Source organism: Melanerpes formicivorus, unplaced genomic scaffold (genome assembly GCF_026170545.1).
Source record: "Melanerpes formicivorus ecotype bairdi unplaced genomic scaffold, bMelFor1.0.p_v2 SCAF_9, whole genome shotgun sequence".
In the NCBI taxonomy this organism is placed as follows: Eukaryota; Metazoa; Chordata; class Aves; order Piciformes; family Picidae; genus Melanerpes; species Melanerpes formicivorus.
Genome location: NW_027142361.1, coordinates 15,857,381 through 15,884,635, shown reverse-complemented (window position 1 = coordinate 15,884,635; position 27,255 = coordinate 15,857,381). Strand labels below are relative to the sequence as shown.

At 52.9% G+C, this 27,255-nt stretch overlaps 2 protein-coding genes across 9 annotated transcripts in view; one reads left to right on the top strand and one right to left on the bottom strand.

The window, feature by feature from the left end:
* NCOA1 (nuclear receptor coactivator 1) overlaps positions 1 to 14,788 on the top strand; it is a 411,243-nt gene extending 396,455 nt beyond the window's left edge. For 5 of the 8 annotated variants that reach the window (XM_068143160.1, XM_068143155.1, XM_068143157.1 and 2 more), the window contains 8 exons: positions 3,039 to 3,207; positions 6,929 to 7,243; positions 7,411 to 7,512; positions 9,428 to 9,827; positions 11,064 to 11,238; positions 12,307 to 12,490; positions 13,303 to 13,392; positions 14,479 to 14,788. In XM_068143160.1, the coding sequence (XP_067999261.1) occupies positions 3,039 to 3,207; positions 6,929 to 7,243; positions 7,411 to 7,512; positions 9,428 to 9,827; positions 11,064 to 11,238; positions 12,307 to 12,490; positions 13,303 to 13,392; positions 14,479 to 14,640 (1,597 nt within the window). In that variant the 3' untranslated portion in view covers positions 14,641 to 14,788. Of the gene's footprint in view, positions 1 to 3,038; positions 3,208 to 6,928; positions 7,244 to 7,410; positions 7,513 to 9,427; positions 9,828 to 11,063; positions 11,239 to 12,306; positions 12,491 to 13,302; positions 13,393 to 14,328; positions 14,386 to 14,478 lie in introns of all 8 variants that reach the window. The other 3 variants (XM_068143163.1, XM_068143162.1, XM_068143159.1) reach the window with 3 other exon arrangements.
* Positions 14,789 to 18,581: 3,793 nt separating this feature from the next.
* On the bottom strand, positions 18,582 to 27,010 carry PTRHD1 (peptidyl-tRNA hydrolase domain containing 1). The gene is made up of 4 exons (XM_068142927.1): positions 26,969 to 27,010; positions 23,372 to 23,452; positions 19,772 to 20,392; positions 18,582 to 18,923 (listed from the first exon to the last, which is right to left on the bottom strand). The coding sequence occupies exons 1-4, from the start codon at positions 27,008 to 27,010 to the stop codon at positions 18,660 to 18,662; spliced, it is 1,008 nt and encodes a 335-aa protein (XP_067999028.1). The 3' UTR covers positions 18,582 to 18,659.
* Between the last annotated feature and the right edge of the window lie 245 nt (positions 27,011 to 27,255).

Below are 27,255 nucleotides of genomic sequence, written 5' to 3'. Positions count from 1 at the left end.
GCAGATGATCTCCAGAGGTCCCTTCTAGCCCAAATCATTCTATGATTCTGTGATATTCTTGCCAAAGCCCTACTCTGCTTTGTGGAGAGGCAGAGTTTCCTCTATTAATTAAAGTCTTTAGCAGATGAGCAGAGTCTCTGTTCTGCAGTCCTGAAGAAGACACATCTGAGAGTTGGATTTGAGCAAGCTGGAAGCCAAACATCTTTCTGTAGAGGCTAAATGTCAATTAATTTCTGAAAGCTCTTAGCTCAGCACAAGAAGAGAGTTACTGCAACTGGATCTTGGGCCTTCTGCTGTCAAGACTTAGCCTCTTGCTGCTTGGAAGAGATGGGAGATAAAACAAATGCCTGCTTAACTGGGATTTAATCAGCCCAAGGCCTAGCTACAAGGAAGCCACTTGCCAGTGTCAACAATTTGTGGAGATAAAAATCTGTGGGGCACCTCTGGCGAAGGGCATTGCTGCTCAAAAATCAGTCTGTGTTTGAAAGGATGAATGTTCCTTAAAATGCTGCTTCTGGGGTCAAAATGACCTTATCTTACTCATCAGCCTTGTGCTGCCAGCACTGAGTGGGTCTGGCTGTCTTTGTGTCCCCAGCCAGCGCAGCTGGGAAGAAGGAAGTGGATTTGCTTCCGTCTCACCCTCCTCAGCAGGATGATCGAGTGAGGATGCAGGTTGGCATGGAACACTGGGGACCTGCACGGGTATCAAGAACAGAAGTGTTTGGCAGCAGCATCTCTTGAGTCCTCAGGTGGGAAAAACACCCCGGGTGGTTTTCAGGAGACAAAGTTAGACCAGGGGAGCAGTGGCATCTACCCAAAGCCTGGTGAGATGTGGAGGTAACAAATCTCACACAGTCCCTGCCTTTGGAAAGTGATGGTTTCAAGCACACTTTAACACTGCAGCCTTATTAGGGTTTCAGAAGGTCATCTTTGATTTTTCTTGGCATTGAGCAGGGAGAAAGTAAGGAAAACCATGCTACATGGTGGGACTTCACATGGCTCCATCAGCTCTCTACAGCAGGGTTGGGCTTCCCACATGGTAGAGCCACCAGCAGAGCCAACATATGGACCAAAGCTACAAGATGACAGCAAGAGGAGGGGTGGAGGCTTACTTGTCCTGGTGAGTCTCTGCTCCTCCTGAGTTAGAGACTCCAAGCACAGCTGGTTCCTACCAGAGGTGGTGGGCAGAAGCAACACTGGAAGCAGCTGGTTCCCAGTTCAGTTCCCTCTTGAATCTTCAGTGACCATAGGTCTGATGGAGCATCATGGGTGATACCTGCCTTGGCAGCATCCTGGTGGAGTTGTGGTGTTGTGATCAACTCCACTTCCACTGTGGCTAAGAGAAGAGATCCTGCTGGGGAGAAGCCTCTGGACTTTGGTCCTCAAGACCTGCTCCAAGATGTGCTCCAGCTGGGAAGATGCCCATGGTCTCCTGCTAAAGTGAGATGATGCCAATATCCCCTCTTTCATGTCCTAAGCATAAGTGCTCTTGTGTCTTCCACAGCAGAGGGAGGCCATGGGCCAGGTTCAAGGCTCCTTGAATCAAGTCAGGTCTCCATTCTCACACATGTTCCTCTAATCCCTCAAGGTCAAACATGCCTCCCAGGGCTTGATTCAGTTGCCTCAGTACTGGCACCCAGTGCCATCTGAGATGCCTGAGGTTCCAAGGACATCTGTGCTGGAGGCCTGCAGCCTTTTGGAGCAGTGCTTGAAGGCCATGCCAGGGAGATGTTTTACAGGACCTCAAGCACCATTTGATGCCATCTCTGCCCATAGCTGAATTTCTTCTCACCACATGCAGAAGCTTTCATCTCAAAAAACCCTGAAGGGTCCTGGTAGATAGAAAACCTTCAACATAGGGACGTGATGCATAAGGTCCAGGGTCTTCTCTGCCCACTCATCACCTGCCTGGAGACTCATCTGACTCCCACCTTAGCATGGTGGAGGAGGAGAGGAAGAGTGGGGAAGGCTCTGAAAACTGGATTGGGCTGCAAGGCAGGACTGGACAGAAGTTTCTTTACTACATAAAAAGTGAGTTGTCCCCACAATCTCTAAACCAACTTTTGCCATCTGTGCAGAAGTCCAGCATGGGCTGAAGAGACAATGCCAATCTGAATTTCTCCTCTAGCTGCCTGTTAATGTGGAAAAGAAGCATGTCTTCCCCTTGTCTGTGCAGCAAACTTTGGCCTTGGCACTGAAACAACAGGTTTGATACAAGCAGCAAGTTGCAGGAACCTTGGCTGGAGAGGGAAAGCAGCCCTGCTCTTCACCTCTTGTCTCCTCACTTCCCTCTCCAGTCCCGCTCTGCAATTTAAGAAGCCCCAGTGCCGAGCATCTCTGTTCCCTAGCTTGGGCTGCGTGTGTTGGCTGCAGCGGCCTGGGTCAGATTAGCTTCAGTTCCTTACTGTACATCTGGTCCTCATCTGGAGCTAAAAGGATAAACATTGCTGCTTGGGAACCGCTGGCATGTTTGAGCCCTCTCCTTTGTACCTCTCTGCGAGCGTGATGTGCCACGGCTCTCTTCATCGTGTTGGAGCCGGCAAATCCGATTGACTCCAATTAGTCACGTCATTGGAATGTCTCTCATTACATATTAATCTTATTCCCAAAGAATACTCAGAGAGCTTTGCAGAAATCTGATTTTTGCAGCTCAAAGGTTCTCCTTTTCTTCTTCCAGCTGCTCCGGCTCCATCCAAGCCTTCCTGCTTTCGTGCCAGCAGAAGTTTTGCTCTGCCTCTCTCTGTCCTGTCCAAAAGTCCTGCAGGAGCAAAGCCTGCACAAGCACCAAACTTTTCTTCCCACACCTCCCCAAAATGCTGCACTGGCATTATTTCATGGAGAGGTTAATCCATACAAGGGGGTTTTGGTACAAGGATTGAGCTTGAGCGAGCTTGGCCGGTGTTTGAGCCACGGGGCATTGATGCAGCAGGGTGGGAGCAAGTGCCCTTGACTGTAGGGGCTGTATCACTCGAGTGTCTCCCAGCTCAGCCTCCCCCCTAAACCTTAACATGCCTCCTCTTGGCTTCTCCTTTCTGCAGCCAGTGCATCACCTCGCAGCTGGATGTGCTCCTGTGTCCTCCCACCACGCCGGAGGGTCGGAATGACGAGAAGGCCCTGCTCGAGCAGCTCGTCTCCTTCCTCAGTGGCAAAGATGAGACGGAGCTGGCTGAGCTGGATCGAGCTCTGGGGATCGACAAATTGGTCCAGGTAAAGAGAGAACCACTCGTGGGACTCATTGGAGGTCACACACAGGGCCAGATGCTGTGGCTTGACATGAGCATGGAGGAGGATTTCCAACATCTGGTAACAGGAGGCCAGATGTGAGTGGGAACACATGAGCACTTCAGATTCAGAGATGATACTTAACACCATGCCGTTCCCTCTCCCTCCACAAAACCAGCTGGAGAACAGCCCTGTGAAACACAATACCTCACTTCTCCTCTTTTCAAACACAATCCCCCATGAGAACCAGCAGCCTGGCAAAGAGGCAGCTGAGCAGTTTCAGCCCCAAGCAGCTCATGTAATGGGGAGAGCTGGAAGGCTGTGTCCCCCTTCTCCACCTTACTAGGCAGGGGAACTAGGGCACGGAGGAACCTTCCAGCTGGAATCCCACAGCCTAGGATTCCTGAGCCTGGGTTGTGCTGCCTAATAATATATCTAATGGCCTCGCTGGTATGAAACCCTGACTATCAAGATTGGCTTACAGTGCAGCTGCCCTTCTGTCTCGGGTTGAACCACAGGGAGAAAAATAAATGAGGTTTGCTTTTAGCAGTGCTTCCCCAGATAGTGCTGGCGCCCTGCTTTCTGCAGCTGAACCCTGCTTGGAGCCTCCCTGTTTGCAGATATCAGTGGGGGCAGATGCTTCTGAAGGGTCCAGGGTTTCCTAAATATTGGGACACAGCAGGGGGCAGAAAGCTGGCTGTAAGTGACATGGAAAATGAGATGGATTCCTTGGGATTTGTCTTTGAGTGGTTTCTTTCTCTGTATCCCATAGCACTCACACATGCTTTTTCCAAAACAAGGAAGAGAATCAAAAGCCTGCTAATGTCTCCTAAAAGGAGGCTAGAGCAAGGAACAAGCATTAGGACAAGAGGAAATGGCCTGAAGTTGAGTCAGGGAAGGTTTAGGTTAGACATGAGGAACCATTTCTTCCCCCAGAAGGATTGTCAAGTCCTGGAACAGACTGCCCAGGGAAGTGGTGGAGTCACCATCCCTTGAAGTGTCTTGAAAGAGGTGTAGATGTAGTGCTGAGGGACATGGTTTAATGCTGACCTGGCAGTGCTGGGTTAATGGTTTGAACTGATGATCTTAAAGGTCTTTTTCAACCAGAATGATTCCATGTTTCTCTTAAATGGGATTTCCTTAGAAACAAGCTCCTCAGAGCAAATCCCTCTGACAGCTCTGGGCCTGATCCTGCATCATTTAAGCCTGGAGGTGACACATCTTCTGCAGCCCCACTAGGATGCCTTGCACTGAGCTACTGGAAGAGTTTCTCTTTTCATCAGCAGTTTGGGGAATCTGCCAGTGAATCAATTCCTGACTTAACTATTTGCCATGTCCCTTTTCTCAAGGCTGTGCCTTCAAAATCATCACCTGCCTGCAGTTTTTTTTTCAGATTAGGGGTAGGGAGTTCAGCCTCTCTGGTACAAGGATGAGAAATGCTCTTGCCAAAGATGCAGCTGCAACAGCTCAGTGTTTTCACAAGGGTTTTGCAGACTCAGCTGGCAGCGCTCCCCAGCAACCCTTTCCTCACCAGACAGGCTTCAAAAGCACTGGGCCACTGGTCTGAGATGCCCTGAGACAGTCCCTGATGGTTCCAAGCATCCCCACACCAATCCAGTGCTTCCCCTGCCACAGAGCACCTGGCTCAGGGGTGATTATCTCATGTTTGGACTCCAACCCAGCTTTGCTCACATCCAGGGAATCATTTTGTTAATGGGAATCTTGGGTTTTTTCCATGGCTTCGGCTGAACCTCAGAAATACTTCGAATAGTTCCATGAAATACTTGCTGGAAATCCTTCTTTAGTGAAACAACCAAGTCAGCAGAGAGGCCTGTGAGGGAAGAAAACGTGTCTCTGGTTCCCCTCCAGGACGTGTTCTTGCCGTTTAGGGGCTCGCATCCACCAAATCCACCACCTCCTCCATGCTGCCACAGACACTGTGAGGTGGAGTGCTGGAGATAGCTGCCCCCAGTTTCATCAAGGTGCAGCTGGAAACTGGGTGGTTTGGGGACAGAGCTTCAGTTCAGCAGGTCTGTGGTTTCTGGCCATCTCAGGCTGCTGCTTTATGTCCTGCTATCCAGTCCTTGAAACAGATAAAATCCATCTTAATTTATCTTAAGCCATTTATTTTTTTTCCCACTACAATTTTAACTGATCCTAAGTGATATCTTCTCCTCAGCACTGTTCCCATATCCTCATCCCTGCCTTCAAGCCTCAGTCCTTTGATGGGCACCATTTCACCAAATCCCAAAAGCAGTGTGTGTGTGGTTTGTCTTAACACAGCTTCCTTTTAACCCACGGGACTCACATTAAGGCTTCTGGCTCTCAGGTGTCACTTCTCTGTGGGTTCATAGCTCAAACATCAAATTTCTCTGCCTGAGCCAGGCTAGAGCAGCACAGAATATCTTCTTCTCATGATTTGCTGGCGTGGAAATCATCTCCCTGTTGTACTATGGCTCATTTGTGTAGGAACAGCTCTCCTATAGACCACAAGGTCCCTCTCAGTCCTGGGAGTCCATGGCTCCCACCCTTTGGCATGGCCTGTGTCCAAGGTGCTCTTGGGGACCCAAAACACCTTCAGCTGAGCTTCTGAGGCTGCAAAAAACAGGAAAGCAGAGAGAACACAAACTGTTTCCCATGTGCAGGTTGATCCTCTGGCCATTAGGGTCTGCTCAACCAAGCATGCAGCTGTTTGAAGCCCAGATGAGAAGCTCAGTGCTAGCAGATGCTGCAGAGGGCAGACAACTGCAGAGGAAAGCAGCAGCATCTACCCTGCAATACCCCACCAGCCCAGGGAGTTAAGCCCTGAGACAGGAAAAGCCTTGGTCTTTGCTCCCAAGCAAGCTAAAAGATGGAGTCCCTAGCACGGGAAAGAGAGACATGGACCTGTTGAAGCATGCCCAGAGGAGGCCACAAAAATGCTTGGAGAGGTGGAACCCCTCTGCTATGGACACAGGATCAGAGAGTTGGGGTTGTTCAGCCTGGAGAATAGAAGGCTTTGGGGAGACCTTCCTACAGCCTCTCAGTACTTAAAAGGGCCTGTAAGAAAGCTGGGGACAGACTTTTTAGTAGGGTCTGCTGTGACGGGACAAGGGGTGATGGTTTTTAAACTAAAAGAGGAGAGATTTCAGACTGGATAGAAGGAAGAAACTGTTTACACTGAGGGTGGTGAGACACAGGGCTAGGTTGCCCAGAGAGGTGATAGAAGCCCCATCCCTGGAACCGTTCCAGATGAGGTTGGTTTCTGAGTAACCTGCTGTATTTAAAGATAGCCCTGCAGGAGGTTTGGACTAGATGACTTTTAAAGGTCCCTTCCTACCCAAACCATTCTGTGATTCAATGATCTCTGTCCCTCCAAGGTTTGTTAAGCCCTAGGGAGGAGGCATTTAATGCCCTCCTCAGTGCAGTTGTAGATCTCACACGGAATCACAGAATCAACCAAGTTGGAAGAGACCTCCAAGATCATCAAGTCCAACCAATCACCCAACACTAACTAATCAACTAAACTATAGCACTAAGTGCCTCATCCGGTCTCTTCTTAAACACCTCCAGGGACACTGACCCCATCACCTCTCTGGGCAAGGGATGAGGATAAACAGGCAGCAGCATCCTTACAAGCATCTCATCCTCTCTCAGCTGTCCGGGTAGAGGTGAGGTGCTGATGGATCTCCAAAGTGACCTTCTCCTCCCACTTTGGCTTCCCCAGGGCGGTGGGCTGGAAGCCCTGACAGAGCGGTTCCAGCCCCAGCAAGCCACCCCGCCGCTCATGATGGAGCAGAAACCCGGCATGTACCCCCAGCCTTACTCCTCCGCCTCTCCCACCACCAACCTCCCCGGTGCTTTCCCCAGCATGGTCAGGCAGAAGCCGTCCTTTGGACCCATGCCGGTGCAGGTCCCACCGCCCCGCAGCACCTTCCCCACCAACATGGCCATGCAGCCCCGGCAGACGCTCAACAGACCCACGACAGCCCCCAACCATCTGCGACTTCAGCTGCAGCAGCGGCTGCAGGGCCAGCAACAGGTAACGCTTCCCCATCTGCACCCCAGGGCCGTGGGCAAGGGGGCCAGGGGCAGTTCCTCTGTGCAGCCCGCAGCCCACGCGTCCCAGCCAGACAGCGTGGGCTGGCCGGGAAGCTGCTGCACCGGAGTTTTGAAGGCCTCCTTGGCTTTGTTTTGTTTCCTCTCCAGCTGATCCACCAGAACCGGCAGGCCATCCTCAACCAGTTTGCAGCCAGTTCTCCAGTGGGCATCAACATGCGGGCAGGGATGCAGCAACAGATCACGTCACAGGTACCCAGCACTGTGTGAGGCTGCACCCTGAGTCCTGGATTGGTTTCGGGGCCCTCACCACAAGAAGGACTTTGAGGTGCTAGAGGGCGTCCAAAGAAGGGCAACGAAGCTGGTGAAGGGTCTAGAGGACAAGCCTTGTGAGGAGCATCTCAGAACTGGGGTTGTCAAGCCTAGAAGCTCAGGGGACACATTTTCACTCTCTACAACTCCCTGAGTGGAGGTTGGAGCAAGGTGGGGGTTGGTCTTTTCTCCAGGGAAAAAGCAATAGGACAAGGGAAAACAACCTCGAGTTGGAAGGTTTAGGTTGGACATGAGGAACAATTTCTTCTCCAAAAGGGTTGCCAAGCCCTGGAACAGGCTGCCTGGGGCAGCGGTGGAGTCCCCATCCCTGGAGGGAGTGAGAAGCTGTCTAGATGTGGTGCTGGGGGGCATGGTTTAGTAGTGACCTGGCAGTGCTGGATTAATGGTTGGACTTGATGGTTTTTTCCAACCCAAACAATTCTCTGATCTTAGGTAAGGTGGATGCAATGTGACTTTCCAGCTGGGAAAAACACAGGGTTCATCCCCACGTCTTCCCTGTCAGTGCAGCCTGGCTCACTCCTCTCTATACTTAATGGGAGAGAAAAAAATCCTCACACTTGCAGAGAGGTGGCCACAAGACAGGCTGCCATGGGTTGGGGTTTTTTTGTTTCACTCCTGTTGCAGCTCCTCCACCTGCTTAAAGTCTAAATACTTGGTGATTGCTGTGAGGAGAGCGTGCAAACGCATTTAATTGAGGAGGATCTTTAGGAAATAGATACCAGAAGCTCCAGTGAATCTCCTTAATGATCCTGCAAATCCTCCGTTCCTAAAGTTCTCATTTGGCTTCTAATAAAGTGGATAAAACATCTCCTGGGTACAAGGAGAGCTTGGAAAGCGTAGCTGAGTTCTGTTGACTTGATTCCACTTCTCAGAGAAGCCTTTAGCCTTTTTGTCAAGTGGTGACATCCCTAAGGTGCCCTGGAGATCATTAGTGGTAGGAGATGAAACCCTTCCTACTGTAGCTCTGCTTTCAGCTGCTGATGGCTTTGTCAGGCTTTTAAAGGTGATTCATTCCAACGCATCTGGCTCAACCATATGGGGAACGAGCCCCTGGTGATGGAGAAGCTGGTGGGATGGGTGGGGTTTTTTCAACATCTCACAACCTAAAGGAGTCCAAAGTGTAGGAGCATCCCAGGGAGGGCACAAGAAGTGGGTCCTGCAGGGAAGAAGGGTAGTTGGTGGCAGCAGCCAGGTGACTCGAGAGCCTGTTTTCCCACCCTGGGGAATGGTCTGGCGCCTGGAGCTTTGCCATTTGGTGCGTGCAGAGGCTGATCTTTAATACCTCCAAACTCCTCTGCCCTGCAGCAGCATTCCAGGAGCTTTCCAACTTTCCTTGCTAACCAAGGCACCCCAACCCTGCAGCTTTTTAGTCTGGAGAAGAGAAGAGTGAGAGGGCATTTAATAAATGTTTATATATATCTGAGGACTGGGGGTTAAGAGGGAGGGGACAGGCTCTGCTCAGTTGCACCCTGTGATAGGACAAGGGGCAATAGATAGAAATTACAGCACAGGAGGATCCACCTCCACATGAGGAGGAACTTCTTCACTGTGAGGGTCACAGAGCACTGGAACAGGCTGCCCAGAGAGGTTGTGGAGTCTCCTTCTCTAGAGACTTTCAAGCCCTATCTGGATGTGTACCTGTGCTAGATCCTATGGTCCTGCTCTGGCAGGGGGGTTGGACTTGATGATCTTCAAAGGTCCCTTCCAACCCCTAACATCCTGTGAACCCGCAGCAGAGGGGCACCCACGGCTCCTGTGCTGGGGAGTTGCAGAGCCGTTTGCCAGGACCGGAGAGCAACGTTAGTAACCGGAGCATCCCCTTCCTTCCTCGCAGCCTCCCCTCAATGCCCAGATGCTGGCGCAGCGGCAGCGGGAGCTGTACAGCCAGCAGCACCGGCAGCGGCAGCTGATGCAGCAGAGAGCCCTCCTGATGCGGCAGCAGAGCTTCGGCAGCAACCTCCCTCCCTCCACGGGGCTCCCGGTACAGATTGGAGCCGCTCGCTTGCCCCAGGCGCCCCCGCAGCAGTTCCCCTATCCTCCAAACTACGGTACAAGCCCAGGAAACCCTCCCACCTCCACCAGCCCCTTCTCGCCCCTGGCATCCAACCCCGAGGCAGCGCTGGGCAACCGCAGCAGCATGGTGAACAGGAGTATGATGGGGGGCGTCGTGGGGCAGTTCGGTGCCAGCATGGCCCCACAGATGCAGCAGAACATCTTTCAGTACTCGGGATCAGGTAGGTGGAGCACTTGGAATACCATCCAGTGGTAGGGAAAGTGAGGTGGATGGCAGAGCTGAGACCTGCAAGGATACTGCAGCCCTGCCCTGATTACCCATCACCTGAGGCTTCAGCCCCAACCATCTCATCCAAGCTGTGTCTCTGGTCTCCACCTCCCAGGGAGACCTTTTCTGGTTGAATCTCCCCCCAAAATTGGTATCATTGGGGAAAATAATTCCACAACTCTGTCCTTAAAAATCAAACTGCAAGGCAGCCCTCTAAATTGTGCTTCCTTAACTGTGTGTATATGCTCTCAAAAAGAACAAAATGGGTGGAATGAGCTGCAGACAGCTTCTGCCTCTTGGGTGGGCACCAGACTTGTTCAGATGGGGGAGTCAGTGCAGAGTTGCATGCAGACAGGCAGCATCTAGAAGGTCTTCATGTTCAAGCATCAGTGCAGAGACACAGCAAAGTGGACATTACTGATGAACAGAGAGAACTACAGTGTGGCTGCGGTAGGCCCATAGGGACCTCCTGTGGCATCATCTCATCATAACCTTGGCTGTTTCCCAGGCAGGTGGGATGCTAAGATCATTTTAGATTATAGTAATAGTAATAGATAATACTGGGTTCAGTCATGGGCCCCTCTCTCCAAGAACATTGAGGTGCTGGGGCATGTGCAGAGAAGGACAACAAAGCTGGTGAAGACACCAGAGCACAAGTCTTGAGAGAAGCAGCTGAAGGAACTGGGATTGTTTAGCCTGGAGAAAAGGAGGCTGAGAGGAGACCTGGCTCACCACAACTCCTTAAATGGGGGTTGGAGTGAGGTGGGGGTTGGTCTCTTCTCCCAAGGAACAAGAGGAAAGGGCCTTAAGTTGCACCATGGAAGGTTTAGGGTGGACCTGAAGAACAATTTCTTTCCTGAAAGGGTTGTTGAGACCTGGACCAGACTGCCCAGGACAGTGGTGTAGTCCCCATCCCTGGAGGGATTGAAAAGCCTGTGTTAATGGTTGGGTTTGGTCTTAAAGGTCTCTTCCAACCAAAACAATGTTATGATAGAAGCCACCTGGGCAGGAGGGGGTCTCTGCTCCTTCATCCCTAAAATACAGTGCAGCTGCTTGACACGAAAAACAGAGACCTTGAAAGCGAAAGTCAGGGCTGATGCTTCTGATTTGATGCCAGCAGGGGAGAAGGAGGGGATGGGGACTGCCGGTGGGGGTCTGCCCAGCGCTGACACCGTCTGTCCTTCCCCAGGCATGGGCCAGCAGAGCGAGCCAGCCTTCGCCCCGTCACTCAGCCCCAGCAGCCCTTTGATGTCCCCCCAGCTCCCACCATCACAGAGCCCCATGCTGCAGCCAGCCCCGCCCACTGCCGGCTACCAGTCCCCAGACATGAAGACCTGGCAGCAAGGAGCCATGGGCAACAGCAAGTAAGATCCTGATGGGGAGAACCTGGAGCATACAAGGTGACACACACAGGCAGAGAAGGGGACCCCGAGGTGACAGTCCCGCTGGAAGGGTGCTGGCAGGCCCATAGTTGACACCAGGCTGAGGACATGAGCTGAGCTCAGGCTGTGTTCTCCTACCCCGATGTCCTCCAGAGGTCACCATCAACCCATGTCCTCATCTTCATGTCAGCTCAGAAGCAGCCAGAAGCCCACAGTGTTTATATGAATGAGCACATGTTGAGGAGGATGTGAAACAGGAGGATGTGAAGCAGTTCTTTGGCTCATAATTAAATGACTGCTGGAAGCAGGATTAGGAAGCACAACAAAGAGTCAAAACCGGCAGTCCTAGGTCACTGTGTGACCCTCTTAAGATGTGTTCAACTGTGACCTAGGGAAGCCAATGGAAAGAGTCACCAGACTTGTTACCTTTTTCACAAGTCAGGTTGGAGCCTCGGGTCTCCAGAATTAGGGAGAACAAAACCCAACCAAAAGCTCACCTAGAGGATGCCATGCTTTGTGTCTTGGTTCTGTCCAGGTAGCTCAACTAACCTGTGCTAGTCAAGCAGGAGGTTACCTGGGCTGTGTGGGGTGAGATGGGAGCTGTTGGAGGTGGGATGCTTCACCTCACATTGCCATGGAGAACTGTCCTCCTGCCTGCAGAAGAAGTGGGGGGGGCTGGGTGTTGAGGGCACTGGAAAGAGCACAAAAGAGTGGACTTGGTGTCACATAAGCCAGGACTTTGCATCTAAGTGACCCTTAACCAGCCCAAAGGCCTGTAATGATTCCTCTCTTGGTGCTGGTGTCCCTACCCCATCACACCCCACAGCAGCCACCATACACATTGGTTAAGCCTTGATGCAGGCAGCCCTTCGAATGCTTCCTTGTCCCTCCTGCTGTCCCCAGGGTAGGCCTCCACTCCTTCCATCAGTGGTCTTGGTGGTCAACAAGAGCCAGGCTGGCTGCCATCACACCTCAGGCCACCCAAAGGGGCTCAGCACATGCCTCCCACCACCAGGGACACCCTGGTGATGCCTTTCTTCTCTTTTTCAGTGTATTCAGCCAAGCAGGGCAGAGCCAGGTGGCCCCTGCTCAGCAGGGCATGTACAACAACATGAGCATCACCGTCTCCATGGCGGGAGGAAACACCAATGTCCAGAACATGAACCCCATAGCTGGACAGATGCAGATGAACTCACTGCAGATGCCTGGGATGAATTCCATGTGCTCAGAGCAGGTCAGTGCCACACCATCCCTGCTCCCAGCATCATCAGCCAGCACCCCAGGGTTCAACATTTGCTTCTCTGGCCCTAGGCGGGGGTACCAGTGTCCAAAGTCAGTCTGGCTGCCTCTGCTGGCATTGCCACTGTGCTTGAGCCCAGGGGCACCAGCACCTTAGAGTGTCCTGTGTGTCCTCAGTGGGGTGCAGGGACATACTGAGCACCTGCAGCCCTTGTGGTGGGCTGATGGTGGGTCTGTTTGTAGCTGAGCATCCCCAGGGAGCTGTGAAACCTGGGGATGGTTGGATGTGGGAGCTTTCCACGGTTCTAGCCCTTTGGTGAGAACCTTCTTGGGCCAGACAGAGATGCCCCCAGTGTTTTTGGCATTTGTCTCTGCACCATTGAACTCTTGGCTCATTGCATGAGACATTGTGGGTTGGGGCTTGCAGTCTCCCTGCAGAGAAGCCGTTGGGCTCTGCGAGAAAGGAGTATGGTCCCTCCTGTGAGCTGAGCTGGTGGCATTTTCCCCTCTTAGGGGCAGTTGGGTGGCATTTCATACTGCCTGGAAGTGAGATACCACCAGAGCAGCTCCAGGCAAAGGTGCAGGAGGTGGGAAGAAGGGTGAAATCATAGGTCCCAGCTGCCCATTGGGTTTCCCCTCCGATGCCCTAAAACTGCAGCTCATAGCGCAGGGAGGATGCTGGCAGCACAGTCACCCATCCATGAGCATCCCCTCCCCAAACCCTCCCAAAGCTCAGCTTGAGAGGGTGGTGAGTGCCACCCCTGGCACCCAGGAGCCCCAGCTGAACCCGGCTCTTGCTTTTGACAGGTAAATGACCCGGCACTGAGACCCGCGGGCCTTTACTGCAACCAGCTTTCCTCCACTGACCTTTTGAAAACAGAAGCAGATGGGGCGCAGGTCAGTAAGAAACTGCTAAGCACATCTCAGGTACCTGGAGGAGTTTGACGGTTCCACCCCCACCCCCAAAACAAAAAGGCTGAACATCTCTGGCCAGACCGGCTCAGAACACTGGGTTCCACTGGGGCCAGCCCTGGTTTGCAGGGTTGGGTTGAAGCCACTGTGGTCCCACCTTCACTGGGTGATGGCCAGCCCTCGGGGCCGCCGGCACTGCTCACCAACCCTCTTTGCATCAAAGCTTGTCCTGCCGCCGGGGGCATCGTCGGCCCCCTTGCTGCCGCGGAAGAGCAGCGAGGCTGCGGCTGGGCTGGAAACACTAACGGGAGCCTCTCGGCCCGGCTCCGGGCTGACAGCCAGCGGGAGGGTTTCTTTCCTAGGCAAGGCCGACACCGGAGAAGCCGATGGCTCCTGTGCCACCAACGTTAATTTGGAGGAGATCTGGCTGAGGGAGGCTGCGAGGGCAGCACCAGCACTGCCGAATGCTGCCTGTCCCTCTGCGCAGCACTGAGCACCACCCAAACGTGCCCAGCCGCCCGCCGGCGCCGATGCCTCCGGCTCCCGGGGACGACCCAGTTGATCCCCACCTCATCCAACACCCGCCCAGCGTCACGGCCTTGCCTCCCCCTCCCCCGCAGCCTCGCTTCATCCCTTGGTTCCCTAGGGACACGTCGGCAACACTTCCAAGACACACCAGCCGCGCTGGACCTCACTCACCACCAATCCGACCCCACGAGCAGTACACCACGGCTCCCCTTCACGCAGGGGAAAGCCAGGCTGGGTTTTTTTCCCACCCCCACCCCCAAATCCGCTTTTCTTTTTTCCTGGTTTTTTTTTTTTTCTTTTTTTTTCTTTTTTTTTTTTTTTCTTTTTTTTTTGGATGAGCAACGTTCTGAACCTCGCAGAGCCGAATGAGTTGCAGCGGTTTTCTTTTTGTAGGACAAGAAGACAGAAGAGTTCTTCTCTGGGGTGGCTCCAGACTAGAGGAAGTCTCTAGTGAGTTTCCACTTCACGTAGTACCCAGCTCCGCCGCCGCCGGCGGCCCCTGCCCCGGCCCCGCTAAGTGCCCTCTTCTCTTTTGTGTCCCAGCAGGTACAACAGGTTCAGGTCTTTGCCGACGTACAGTGTACAGTGAATCTGGTAGGAGACCCCTACCTCAACCCGCCAGCTCCCTTGGGCACGCCGAAGAACGCCGCCGGGCCGCCGCAGGGCCAGCAGAAGAGCCTTCTTCAGCAGCTACTGACTGAATAATCGCTTTGCGAGGAATGTGAAATTTAAATAAGAAGACGTACAGAGATATATAAATATATATATATTATATATTTTTCTGAGATTTTTGATATCTCAAACCCGCAGCCATTCTTCAGCTCGTAGTGTTTGGAGCAAAACAGGGCGGGGGGGGGGGGGTGTTTTACTGGGGGGGGAGGGTGCTGGGTTTGGGGTTGTATTTTTCCTCCCCTTCCTTTTTATTTCTTTATCCCTTTTGGTTTTGTTCCCCTCCTTGTATAGGTTCTTGCATCCCTCTTGGTTTTCCTTTTTTATTCCAGTTTTCTCTCCTTTTTATTTTTCTCCCTTTTCCCTCTTTCTTTTCTCTTTTTCCCTCCCTTTTCTCCTTTTTTCCCCTTTTTCATTTTTCAACGTTTTTCCTCTCCCTCGTTTACTCTCTTTTCTCCTCCTTCTCCCTCCTTATTGTTACCTTTTTTCTCTTACTTCCTTCCCTCCCTATTCCCCTTCCCCCCATTCCTCCTCTTTTTCTCCCTTTCTTTTTTCCCCCTCCTTTTTTCCTTTTTCCCCCTTTCCCACTTTTCTCCTTTTTTCCTCCCTCCCCCTTTGTCCATCCTTTTCTCCTCTTCTTCCTCCCTTTTCTCTTTTCCCCTTTTCCCCTCCTTTCCCCCCTTTTCTCCCTCCTTTCCCCCCTTTTCTCCCTCCTTTCCCCCCTTTTCTCCCTCCTTTCCCCCCTTTTCTCCCTCCTTTCCCCCCTTTTCTCCCTCCTTTCCCCCCTTTTCTCCCTCCTTTCCCCCCTTTTCTCCCTCCTTTCCCCCTTTTTCTCCTTTCCTCCTTTTTCCCTCCTTTCCCCCACCTTTTCTCCTTTCCTCCTTTTCCTTCCTTCCCCCCCTTCTCCTTTCCTCCTTTTCCCTCCTTTCCCCCCCCCTTCTCCTTTCCTTTTTCCCTTCTTTCCTCCTTTTCTCCTCTTTTCCTCCCTTGCCTTCCTTCCCCCCCTTTTCTCCTTTTCCCCTCCATTTCCCTCTTCTTTTTTTCCTCCCTTTTCTCCCTTTTCTAATTTTTTCCTCTCTCCTTCCCCCCCCGCCTTTTCTTTTTTCCTCCCTTTCTCTCCTTTCTTTTTCCCCTCACTCCTCCTTTTCTCCTCCTTTCACCCTCCCCTTCTTTAATTATTTTTACTTTTCACCTCCTCCCCCCCGTTTTTCCTTCCCCTTTGGTGTTTTCTTTTCTACAAGCACTGGATGTCAGCGAGGCGCTGAGGCAGGACAAGTTGGTTTGTCGAGCTAAAATTACAGAGGATTTCTTATTTTTGTAATAATTTTGCTGGCTTCTTCAATCCGGAGGAAGGTTTCCGGGGCCGGGGGGGGGGGGGGGGAAGGGGAGAGGAGAGAGGGAGGGAAAGGGGAAGATGGGAAGGGGGAGAAAGCAGCTGGAGGACTGCATCGGCGGCAGGAGGAGGAGGAGGAGAAAGGAGGAGGAAGAGCAAGCTCAGTTTCAGCTGGATCTGTCACTGATCACGTCTCGGTGCGGGGCACGGAAGGGGAGCAGCGCTGGAGTCGGGTGGGAAACCGCCGGTGGTTGTGGTTTATTTTTTATTGACGCTTAAAACACACACCCTCCCTCCGCCCCCAGCCCGCTTGTGCGTACAATCAGCTTTTTCTAGCACTCGTGAGTTTGTCGGTTTTAAAGAAAAACAAACAAACAAACAAAAAAAAAAAAAAGAGGGGGAAAAAAAAGAGGGAAAAAAAAAAAAAAAGAGGAAAAAAAATAAGAAAAAAAAAATTTTGACCCATGTATAATACATGTATAATACAACAGGAGGAGGAAGAAAAAATAAACACAAAAAAGGTTAAACAAACAAACAAACAACGACAACGATACAAGAACAGTTTTGGGGGGGGGAAACAAACCAACCCTGCAATAATTTTTAGGGGGAAGGATGGGGGGGGGGAGGGCTCTGTCAATCATTGTAGATAAAATTTTCTGATTAAATATGAAATACAATTCAGCAGTCGGGTTCTTTTCGGTTTTGATTGTGTTTAACAGCTGAGGTAGCTTAAACTATTTATAATAATAATAATAAAAATAATAAAAATAATGATAACAATTGAATTCTCTCTTGGGAGATAGCTTTTATTACTCTTTTTTTCTTCTTTTTGGTCTTTTTTTTTTTGTGGTTCCCCAACCTCTCACTGTAAATAGCTGCAAGTTCTTGATGCATTTGGTTTCTTCTCTTCGAAGCTGGGGGTTGATTCTGTGCTGAATTTTAGAGGGGAGGAAGGGCGGGGAGGAAGCCAGCTGATGGTGGCCTGAAAAATCTAAAAGTCACACTAGTGGCTGGTGGAAAAAAAATGTGTGGCTGCCATGACTGACACTTGAAAGAGTTAATCACCCCAGACAAACAGGAGTGGAGCTCCCTGGCTAAGGTGATGCTGTTTCTGCACCCCCGGATCACCCCCTCCCTCCTCACACCAAGAACCCTCCAAGTCACCACAACTCATCATAGCAGGGAGCTGGAAATTAGAACCAGGGATTGATTTAGGATGGAAAATACGTTTAAGATCAAGTCCAACCACTAACCCAGCACTGCCAGGTCACCACTAAACCATGCCCCTCAGCACCATATCTGCACAGCTCTTAAACCCCTCCAGGGATGGAGACTCCACCCCTGCTCTGGGCAAACCTGCTCCAGGCCTTGACAAGCCTTCTGGGAAAGAAATTGTTCCTCATGTCCAACCTAAACCTCCCCTGCCACAAGTGGAGGCTGTTTCCTCTTGTCCTATTGCTTGTTCCTTGGGAGAAGTGACTGACCTCCACCTGGCTGCAGCCTCCTTTCAGGGAATTGTAGAGCAAAGCCTCCCTGAGCCTCCTTTTCTCCAGGCTAAACAGCCCCAGCACCCTCAGCTGCTTCTCACAAGACTTGACCTCTAAACCCTTCACCACCCTCGTTGCCCTTCTTTGGATGTGCTCCAGTCCCTCAATGTCCTTCTTGTAGTGAGGGGTCCAAAACTGAACCCAGAATTTGAGGTGCAGCCTCACCAGTGTGTCTGGCGTGGTCATCGGTCACCGACTTCACCTCTGGAGGGCAGCACTGGGAAGAGGGAAGTTGACCCTGTGGTGACACTGGAGCAGTTAACATAGGGGCTCAGTGGCAAGGGGAGGGGACAAGGGCTGTGAAAACAGCTCAGGGGCAGTTTTCTGATTCCTCTGGTGGAGGCTATGCAGGGGGCTGGTGCTAGGTTTGAGGACTGTGTTCCCCAAGCACCATGGCAGGGCTTCTGGGCACAGCTCCTGCCTGGAGCCCTGAATTCAAGGCAAGGAGCTGCTCTGTGCTCACCTTCAGCTCTGGAAAATGGGAAAGTGTTGGGGGACAAAGGGGTGACAGCAGCATTAGCAGCACAAGCAGGGTGGGGAGAGGTGGGGCACACGTGCTTCTATAGCTGACAATCCAAACTTTTTCTTTGGATCCAAGTGGCTCATTTGGTACAACTCTGCTGTGAACGAGGCAGGAGGCAGCGGCGCAAGGTCCGCAGCGATGCTGCCATCTGCTGTTGGCACAGACTCTGGCAGGGTTTCATCCTGTGGTTCAGTGGGCTGAAACCATGGACAAACTGCCTCAGCTTGAATAAAACCATGGACAAAGTGGCCTCACTGGTGCAGGAGGAAAAATGGCCCCGATGCACCACCACAGAGCAAGGAGATGGGGGAGGCTCTGGCAGCATGGCCACAGCAGCAGAACCAGCACCAAACCCATGAGGAGGACCAGGCCCACCTGATGGCCATGCCTGGTCCTGCTTGCAAATCTTAGGCATGGGGGAAAACAGCCCTTAGGATGGACAGACAGACAGGGAAACTCAAAACCATCCCTAAAAAAGCAGCAGAGACATTTCCACATCTGCTTGTGGTGGCAGAGGGGTGACCCCTGAGCCCACTACAGGCAGCCAGCAGGTTAATGTAACACGCAGTCAGGCTCAGCACAAAGTAACATTTAATCCTGCCCACCAAAGAGCTGCTTCACATTAGGAGACAACCATCTGCTGCTCTCAGCATTAGCACAGCATGCCTGACACACAGCAGCTTTCCACCATAGGCCTGAGTTCAGCTCTGCCCAGGGGCAGAAGGTTGCCCAGGCCTGTTCCTGGTAACTTGAGCAGCTTCAATTTCTTCAGATGCTGGTGCACTTGTTCCTTCGGGTAGGGCCTGAGTGCCAGGCAAGTGGCCATGTTATCAGGCTGCTCAGTCCACACCTCATGGTCAATGCTGTGCTGCTTCAGGGTCTCTGCCAGCACCGTCAGGGAAGCTTCATCCGGAGCCTGGGGAAGAGACAAAGTCTGCTCTGAGGGCTGGGGGCAGTGCTGGGTACCCACAGGAGTCAAAGCAAGGAAGCTCATGCTGGTGGTGGCCCAGACAGCTGCCCACACAAGTGTTATGATGGCCAATCCCCACACTTTGTCTTACCCAAAAGGCATTTTGTTTGAGCAGGCCCTAGCTGCACCACCAGCTCCTGCAAGCACTGGAACAGGGGAAAAGGTTGTGAGCCAACACAGGCTCTAAGCCTTCAAAAATGCAGGGTTGGTTTTGTTTTGTTTGGTTCCCCCCCCCCCCCCCCGGAAAGCTTGTCTGGATCAGGCGACAGCTCTTCCCAAACCCCCATCCTGACAGACGCTGTCCTGATCCCTGCTCTGAACCTGCGAGGTGCCTCCGACAGCAGGATGAGTCCAGAGAGCCACCACAGCCTCAGGGAGCAGTGATGCCGGCGTGGGGGCTAAGGCTCCGTCCACAAGAGTGCAGTGGGACGGGACCCCCCGCGAACGACAGCTGTGCTGCGGCCATGGGGGGGGGTTACAGAAGCTGACTGTAACCCCGGGACCGGAGGCCTCACAACCACAAGGGACCTCTGCGGCCCTCTGGGCGGGGTTCAGGCTTCACTCGACTAGTGAGGCGGACACGAGCGGCACCCGGAGACGTGACGGAAAATGAGTCGCAGACCACTTCTTCATCAGACTGCTACGGGCCCGGGTGCCGCCACACAGTCACTACCGCCCCCGCAGCCCCCACCCCCCAGCTTTCCCTCGGGCCCGCCTCAAAATGGCCGCCGCCCACATCCCACTACGCGCGGTGCTCCCGGCCTACCCTGCGGCTCCCAGCCTGCCCCGCGCACCTCCAGCATGACGGTGCGCATGGCGCTGCCCAACTCCAGGTACGCTTGGGTGTCGGGGTGCTGGCGGTGTGCATGCGCGGCGGCCAGGGCGGCATGACAGTCCTGTGCCACCACGGCGTCCAGCGGCCACGACAGCCGCGGCCGGACTAGATCCCTCCGCAAGACCACGTACTGCACCAGAGATGCCGCCGCCGCTATGCTTCTGTACGGCTCCGCACAGCCTACTGGGAGGCGCGGCCTGCCCGCGCCGTATGTCGGGAAGGCATCGCCGCTGCCATTTTGTTGTACGGCACAAGCGAAGGAAACGGCGTCAGAGGAGGTGACGTTCTTCTGGCGGGAGCGCGCGGTTTGAGCGCCGGTCGCCATGGAGAGTGCGAGAGCCGTTGGCGAAGAGGCCTCAGGGCTCCGCTGGCTTCCCTTCACATCTGGTGTGGACGCCTCCGTCCGCCCAGCTCCCGCTCGGTGCCTGTCCCTCTCAGTGTAGTCCCCGCGGCTCCTGACCCGCCCCACCCTGTCCGCGTGCGGAGAATTTCGGCGCCTCCTCGCCGTCCTCCCCGGGGTTCCACTGGCGCTTCGGGCTCGCCCTGCTGATAGAGACTGGTGAACATCTCTGCCCTCTTGCTGGAAGCGTCTCGGGTAAGGTTGAGCGGAGCTAGGAGCAACCCGATGTAGTTGAAGACGTCCCTGCTGGCCTCGGGTGATCTTTGAAGGCCCCTTTCAACCCATCCCGTTTAACGATTCCTTGCTTAGAATCATAGAATCAATAAGGTTGGAAAAGACCTCAAGGATCATCAAGTCCAACCTGTCACCCAACACCTCATGACCAAGTGCCACGCCACGTTCTACACATTCTGTCCGCCCCTGCATTTGCAGGGGACTCTCTCTGGAACTGATGTGAGATGGTGGCTTGTAGGAAGTGATGGGATGTCGTGTGTCTTTTCAGGTCATCTGGACTGTGCCTGCACGGGGCTAGCACAGGTGCTAGACCTCCCTCTGGTGCCTCTCAGAGTCCTGATTCAGCAGCAGTAGGAAGAGGAAGGTTCCCCGAGGAAGAGCTCTCATTGCCCCCACATCACTGCTGCCTGAGGGAGGAATCCTGACTGAGGAGAGCTGATGTCTGCCTTCTGGCTTAGAGGAGAGTGCCTGGGGAAGATGGAGGAAGACAGAGCATATACATGGGAGGGTAAGCTGGCTGAGGTGCAGGGTGTGGCACATCAAGTGCAAAGCATGGCCTCCTGCGGGAGTCAGTCCAAAAACTGTTTGAGGCCAGGAGTGACTCCCTGGCTTGCTCGCCTACATCTTGAGTCACTCACAGAATCCCAGCATGGCAGGGGTTGTGTGGTAGTTTTAGGCTGTACCTTGAACATTTTTCACAGATCTTGAACACAGGTTGGAAAAGACCTCTGGAGGGCATCTAGTCCAACCCCCCTGCTAAAGCAGGGTCACCTAGAGCAGGATGCCCAGGATCACATCCAGGCAGGTTTGGAATCTCTCCAGAGAAGGAGACTCTACAACCTCTCTGGGTAGCCTGGTCCAGGGCTCATAGGAAAGAAACTTTTCCTCATGTTCAGATGGAACTTCCTCTGTTCCAGTTTGTGCCTGTTGCCTTTTGCCCTGTTGCTGGACATCTCTGAAAATAGTCTGGCCCCATTTTCTTGCCCACTGCCCTATAGCTATTGATCATCACTGAGAAGATCCCCTCTTTGTCTGCTCTTCTCCAAGCTAAACACGCCCAGGTCTCACAGAGATGCTCCAGTCTCCTCAGCATCTTTGTAGTCTCTGCTGGACTCTCTCTAGTAGTTCCCTGTCTCTCTTGAACTGGGGAGCCCACAACTGGACTCAGGACTCCAGATGTGACCTCCTTAGGGCAGAGTAGAGGGGGAAGAGAACCTCTTCGACCTGCTGGCCACACTCTTCTAGATGCACTCCAGGAGACCATTTGCCTTCTTGGCCTCAAGGGCACATTGCTGGCTCATTGGAAGCTTCTTGTCCACTCTCAGCTAGTTTAGAAGCATCAGAGAAGCTGCTTCACTGCTCTGTGTGCTGGGTTAGAGGTACAACTGAGAGTGGCAGACCTCCTGGGAGCAGGACTGGTGTGTTTGCTGGGTTACTCTGCCTTTCAGGAGCTTAGCCTGCTGGCACCACAGGGTAACATTCCCCAGATTTGCCAGTCCTCTGCCCCTTGGAAAAGTTACTGTGAGCACTTTCTGTATCCACCCTGGTTTTTGGTACCACAGTGTAGGCCTCTGATTATCACAGCCTGGGCTTTTGACCTGTCCTGCTTCTTTCATAGTTTCATTCAGGGTTGGAAGAGACCACAAGGATCATCTAGTTCCAACCCCCCTGCCATGGGCAGGGACACCCCACACTAGATCAGGCTGGACAGAGCCTCATCCAGCCTGCTCTTAAACACCCCCAGGGACGGGGCCTCGACCACCTCCCTGGACAACACATTCCAGGGTTTCACCACTCTCATGGTGAAGAACCTCCTCCTCACATCTAGCCTGAATCTCCCCACCTCCAGCTTCATTCCATTCCCCCTAGTCCTATCACTACCTGAGATCCTGAGAAGTCCTTCCCCAGCCTTCCTGTAGGCCCCCTTCAGATACTGGAAGGCGACAATTAGGTCTCCTCGGAGCCTTCTCTTCTGCAGACTGAACAGCCCCAACTCCTTCAGTCTGTCCTCATAGGAGAGGTGCTCCAGCCCTCTGATCATCCTTGTGGCCCTTCTCTGGACACGTTCCAGCACCTCCACATCCCTCTTGTAATAGGGGCTCCAGAACTGGACACAGTACTCCAGGTGGGGTCTCACCAGGGCTGAGTAGAGGGGGAGGATCACCTCCCTCGACCTGCTAGCTACACTTCTCCTGATGCAGCCCAGGATCTGATTGGCTTTGCGGGCTGCAAGTGCACATTGAGAGCTCATGTTGAGCTTTTTGTCCACCAGCACCCCCAAGTCTCTCTCTTCAGGGCTACTTTCCAGCCAGTCACTGCCCAGCCTGTATTTGTGCCTGGGATTGCCTCGACCCAGATGCAGGACCCTGCACTTGCTCTTATTGAACTTCATGAGGTTGGCTTGTGCCCACCTCTCCAGCCTGTCAAGGTCCCTCTGGATGGCCTCCCTTCCCTCCAGCGTGTCTGCTGCACCACACAGCTTGGTGTCATCAGCAAACTTGCTGAGGGTGCACTCAATGCCACTGTCCATGTCACTGACAAAGATGTTGAATAAGACAGGTCCCAGGACTGATCCCTGAGGGACTCTGCTTGTCACTGGCCTCCACTGGGACATGGAGCCATTCACAGCCACTCTTTGGGTGCGGCCATCAAGCCAGTTCCTTATCCATCTAGTGGTCCACCCATCAAACCCATGTGTCACCAGTTTGGAGACCAGGATGTGGTGCGGGACAGTGTCAAAGGCTTTGCTCAGGTCCAGGTAAACGACATCAGTTGCTCGCCCCTCATCTATTAATTCTGTCACCTGCTCATAGAAGGCCACCAGGTTGGTCAGGCAGGATTTGCCCTTGACAAAGCCATGCTGACTGTTCCCAATCACAAAACACCAGGCTCAGGACAGGCTTCCTCACAGGGGTGTTCACTCACCTGGAAATGCTGGAGGCGCAGGCTCACGAGGCAGGCAGGAAGCAAGAGGAAAAGGAGCAGCAAGAAGAGAAGCTGGCCAGGCTGAAAGAGAGGGTGGAGGAGCTGAGAACCCAGAGGGATAAACTGCAGGCTAAAGTGGATCTGCAGCAAAAGGGAGTGAGCAAGGGGCTTGCTGCAGAGATCTTGCTCTCAGAGGGTAGAAGTACTGGGGGTGTTCACAGAGACTCAGCTCTTTTTGATTCTCTCTGCTTAAGGGACATACAGTCCTGCTGTCACCTTTCTTCAATACTGTGTGGTCCAAAACTGCTACATCTCCTTGCTTGGAGGCTGTATGGTCATTTCTGAAGTCTTTTCTTGAGCTTTCCCTCCCCTTTTCTGCATCATTTCTCCCCTTTCCTGCTTCATTTCCCCTCTCTTCTGCTTGAAACACCATCTCACTCTTCTCAGAGCCAGGTTATTTCTTTGCACCCTGACTGTGTTCCCTGCAGGTGACACATTTGAGTCAGTGATTTCTGAATTTCCTTCTCTTCTGGTTTTTGTAGCAAGCTGGGAGAAAAGGACTCATTGAGTCAGATACAACAGAGCCCAGTGCTGGAGTGAAAGATAAGGCGACTTCAGGGCATGCTACAGGTCTTTTACCTCACAGGTAATGCCTCGAGATTTGTGCCTCTTCTGCCATCAATCATAGAATCAACAAGGTTGGGAAATACCTCAAAGATCACCAAATCCAACCTGTCACCCAACACCTCATGACTACTAACCCATGGCACCAAGTGCCACGTCCAGTCCCCTCTTGAACACCTCCCTGGGCAGCCCATTCCAATGGGCAATCACTCTCTCTGTGTAGAATTTCTTCCTAACATCCAGCCTAAACCTCCCCTGGCACAGCTTGAGACTGTGTCCTCTTGTTCTGGTGCTGGTTGCCTGGGAGAAGAGACCAACCCCTTCCTGGCTACAACCTCCCTTCAGGTAGTTGTAGACAGCAAGAAGGTCTCCCCTGAGCCTCCCCTTCTCCAGGCTAAGCAACCCCAGCTCCCTCAGCTTCTCATAGGGCTGTGCTCCAAACCCCTCCCCAGCTTTGTTGCCCTTCTCTGGAGACCTTCCAGCAGCTCAACATCTTTCCTAAACTGAGGGGCCCAGAACTGGACACAGGACTCAAGGTGTGGCCTAACCAGTGCTGAGTCCAGGGGCAGAATGACCTCCCTGCTCCTGCTGGCCACACAGTTCCTGATCCAGGCCAGGATGCCATTGGCCTTCTTGGCCACCTGGGCATACTGCAGGCTCATGTTCAGCCTACTGTCAACCAGTACCCCCAGGTCCCTCTCTACCTGGCTGCTCTCCAGCCACTCTGACCCCAGTCTGTAGCACTGCATGGGGTTGCTGTGGCCAATGTGCAGAGGGGATGGGCAGAGCAGGGGTCTGTCTGGGGTTGTGCAGTGGACAAACATTACTGTGGATCTGCAGATGGATGAGGTGTCCTTCCAGTTGAGTCTGGAGACAGAAGGCAGCAAGCTGCCCTTTATTTTTATTGACAGCCCAGAAGGCAACCAGCTCCTGGGCTGCATCCAGAGCAGTGTGGCCAGCAGGCTAGGGGAGGGGATTCTGCACTCTGCTCTGGTGGGACCCCCGCCTGCAGAGCTGTGTTTGGCTTTGGGGTTCCCAGCACAGGAGAGACATGGACCTGTTGGAGTGGGTGCAGAGGAAGTCACAGGAATGATGTGAGTGCTGGAACCCCTCTGCTGTGAGGGACAGGCTGAGAGTTGGGGTTGTTCAGCCTTAGGAAGAGAAGGCTCTGAGGAGACCTTCTTGTGGCCTTTCAGTACTTAAAAGGGGCTGATAAGACAGCTGGGGACAGACTTTTTAGCAGGACAAGGGGTGAAAGAGGAGGGATTCAGACTAGATAAAAGGAAGAAATGTTTTACACTGAGGATGGTAAGACACTGGCCCAGGTTGCCCAGAGAGGTGGCAGATGCCCCATCCCTGGGAACATTCCAGGCCACATTGGACAGGGCTCTGAGTAACCTGCTCCAGTTGAAGATGTCCCTGCTGACTGCAGGGGGGTTGGACTAGGTGGCCTTTAAAGGTCTCTTCCCACTCAAACCATTTTGTGATTGGGTGATTTTACAATGAAATCTTTCCCTGCCACCAGCTGCTCCCCCAGCTCAGTGTCTGTATTGCTCCTGACACATCAGAGGGAGCAGACACTGAGTGTCTGCTGCAGCTCTAACAGTCTGGTATGACTCAGTCCTGGACCACACTATTGTCTAACTGGTTACTGCAAATGCCAAGCTGGGCCGAGGAATGATGCTCCCATTTGTCTTCTCAGGTTGGCAGCCATGCTGTTCTGCTCTGGGCTGGACAGGCTGTGGAGTCTGTGTGCCATCGTGCAGCTAGAGGGAGCTCTGAGCAGAGCTGGGATTAAGTCTGCTGTCAATCATGGCCTCAGGCCCGGGAGACCACCTCATTCTCCAGAACTCCCTAAAAGGAGGTTGGAATGAGGTGGGGGTTGGTCCCTTTTCCCAAGCCACAAGTGATAGGAGAAGAGGAATTATCCTTAAGTTGTGCCAGGGGAGGTCTCAGCTGGACATGAGGAACAAGTTCTTCCCCAGAAGGGTTGTCAAGCCCTGAAATGGGCTGCCCAGTAAGGGAGCTTCCATCCCTGGAGGGACTTAAAAGCCAAGTAGATGTGGTGCTGAGTGACATGGTTTTGTGGCTGCCTGGCAGTGCTAGGTTACTGGCTGGACTTGATGTCTTTAAAGGTCTCTTCCAACCTAAACCATTCTGTGATCCTTGACTTGCAGCTGGGCTGCAGAAGATGTCATGAATTGTACCAACATTTCCCCTCTGCAGTAACTATCCTCTCAGAGGTGAAATTCTGCCTCTGCTCACAAATTTCAGTGCCTTTTGAGCTAAGACAGCAAGCAGATGGCAGAGGCTCCCATGGTTTTACTGTCCTCTCCCTTCAGTGGTGGATGCTTCTTGAGGCATTTGTGCTCTGCAGCCATCAAATCCCATGTGGGAGCTGTGGGACCTGAAGGGTTAGGAAGGGAGGGAGAAGGGTTATGAGAAGTAGAACTACAGTGAGGGAGAGTGAAAAACCCTCAGGGGACAAGGGAGGAATCAGAAGCTAATAATTTCCTACTGCCAGCATGACTTTTCTTTCCTCATTCAACCCCTTCTCCCACCAGAGAAGGCTCCTGAGTCTCTAGAAGAGACAGCAGCAGCTCACTTGGAGCTGTTTCACCACATGGCCCTGTACAAAGCCTTCTGCTCCTTCAGCAGAGCTGAAGAAAGGGAGGATGGAGCACCCTAGAGCACCCTGGCTGTTCCCAGCTGCCCTGCTTGCAGGGCTGGGTCTCTAAATGCAGATGTTTTCCTTGGAGTGACCAGCCTATTTTGGATCTCCACAAAGGTGTTTCCTTGAGGCTTTCAGGTGCCTGTTTCTGCAGGTGAACTCTCCTCAGTGTTGTGCTGCTGCTTCAGGCGGGGTTGGTGCTGCAGAAACATCTCACATTTGGAATTAGAAACTTAGAGTTTCAAGAGCTCAAGACCATTGCTTTGAGGGTAATGCCCTGTAGATCAGCACTATGCACTCACCCCGTGCACCTCAGAAAGAGGGAAGGAAGCTGAGTAATCCATGGCCTGCTTCCTATAGCCAGGAAAAGACTTCACATTAGCTGGCAGGGGTTGAGGGACGGAAGGGAGGTTTAGCTGTTGCCAGCAGCAGCCCCTCTGGGCTGTGTTAAACCCCTCCAGCCACAAACACTGAACTATCCAGAAAATTTCAACCTCCTCCCATTTCCTTCCCTTCAGAGGCAGCTTTGCTGGTGTCCCATCATGCTTAAAGCAGCTGTTTTCTTCCCAGTCCTTTAAAAATCCATTGG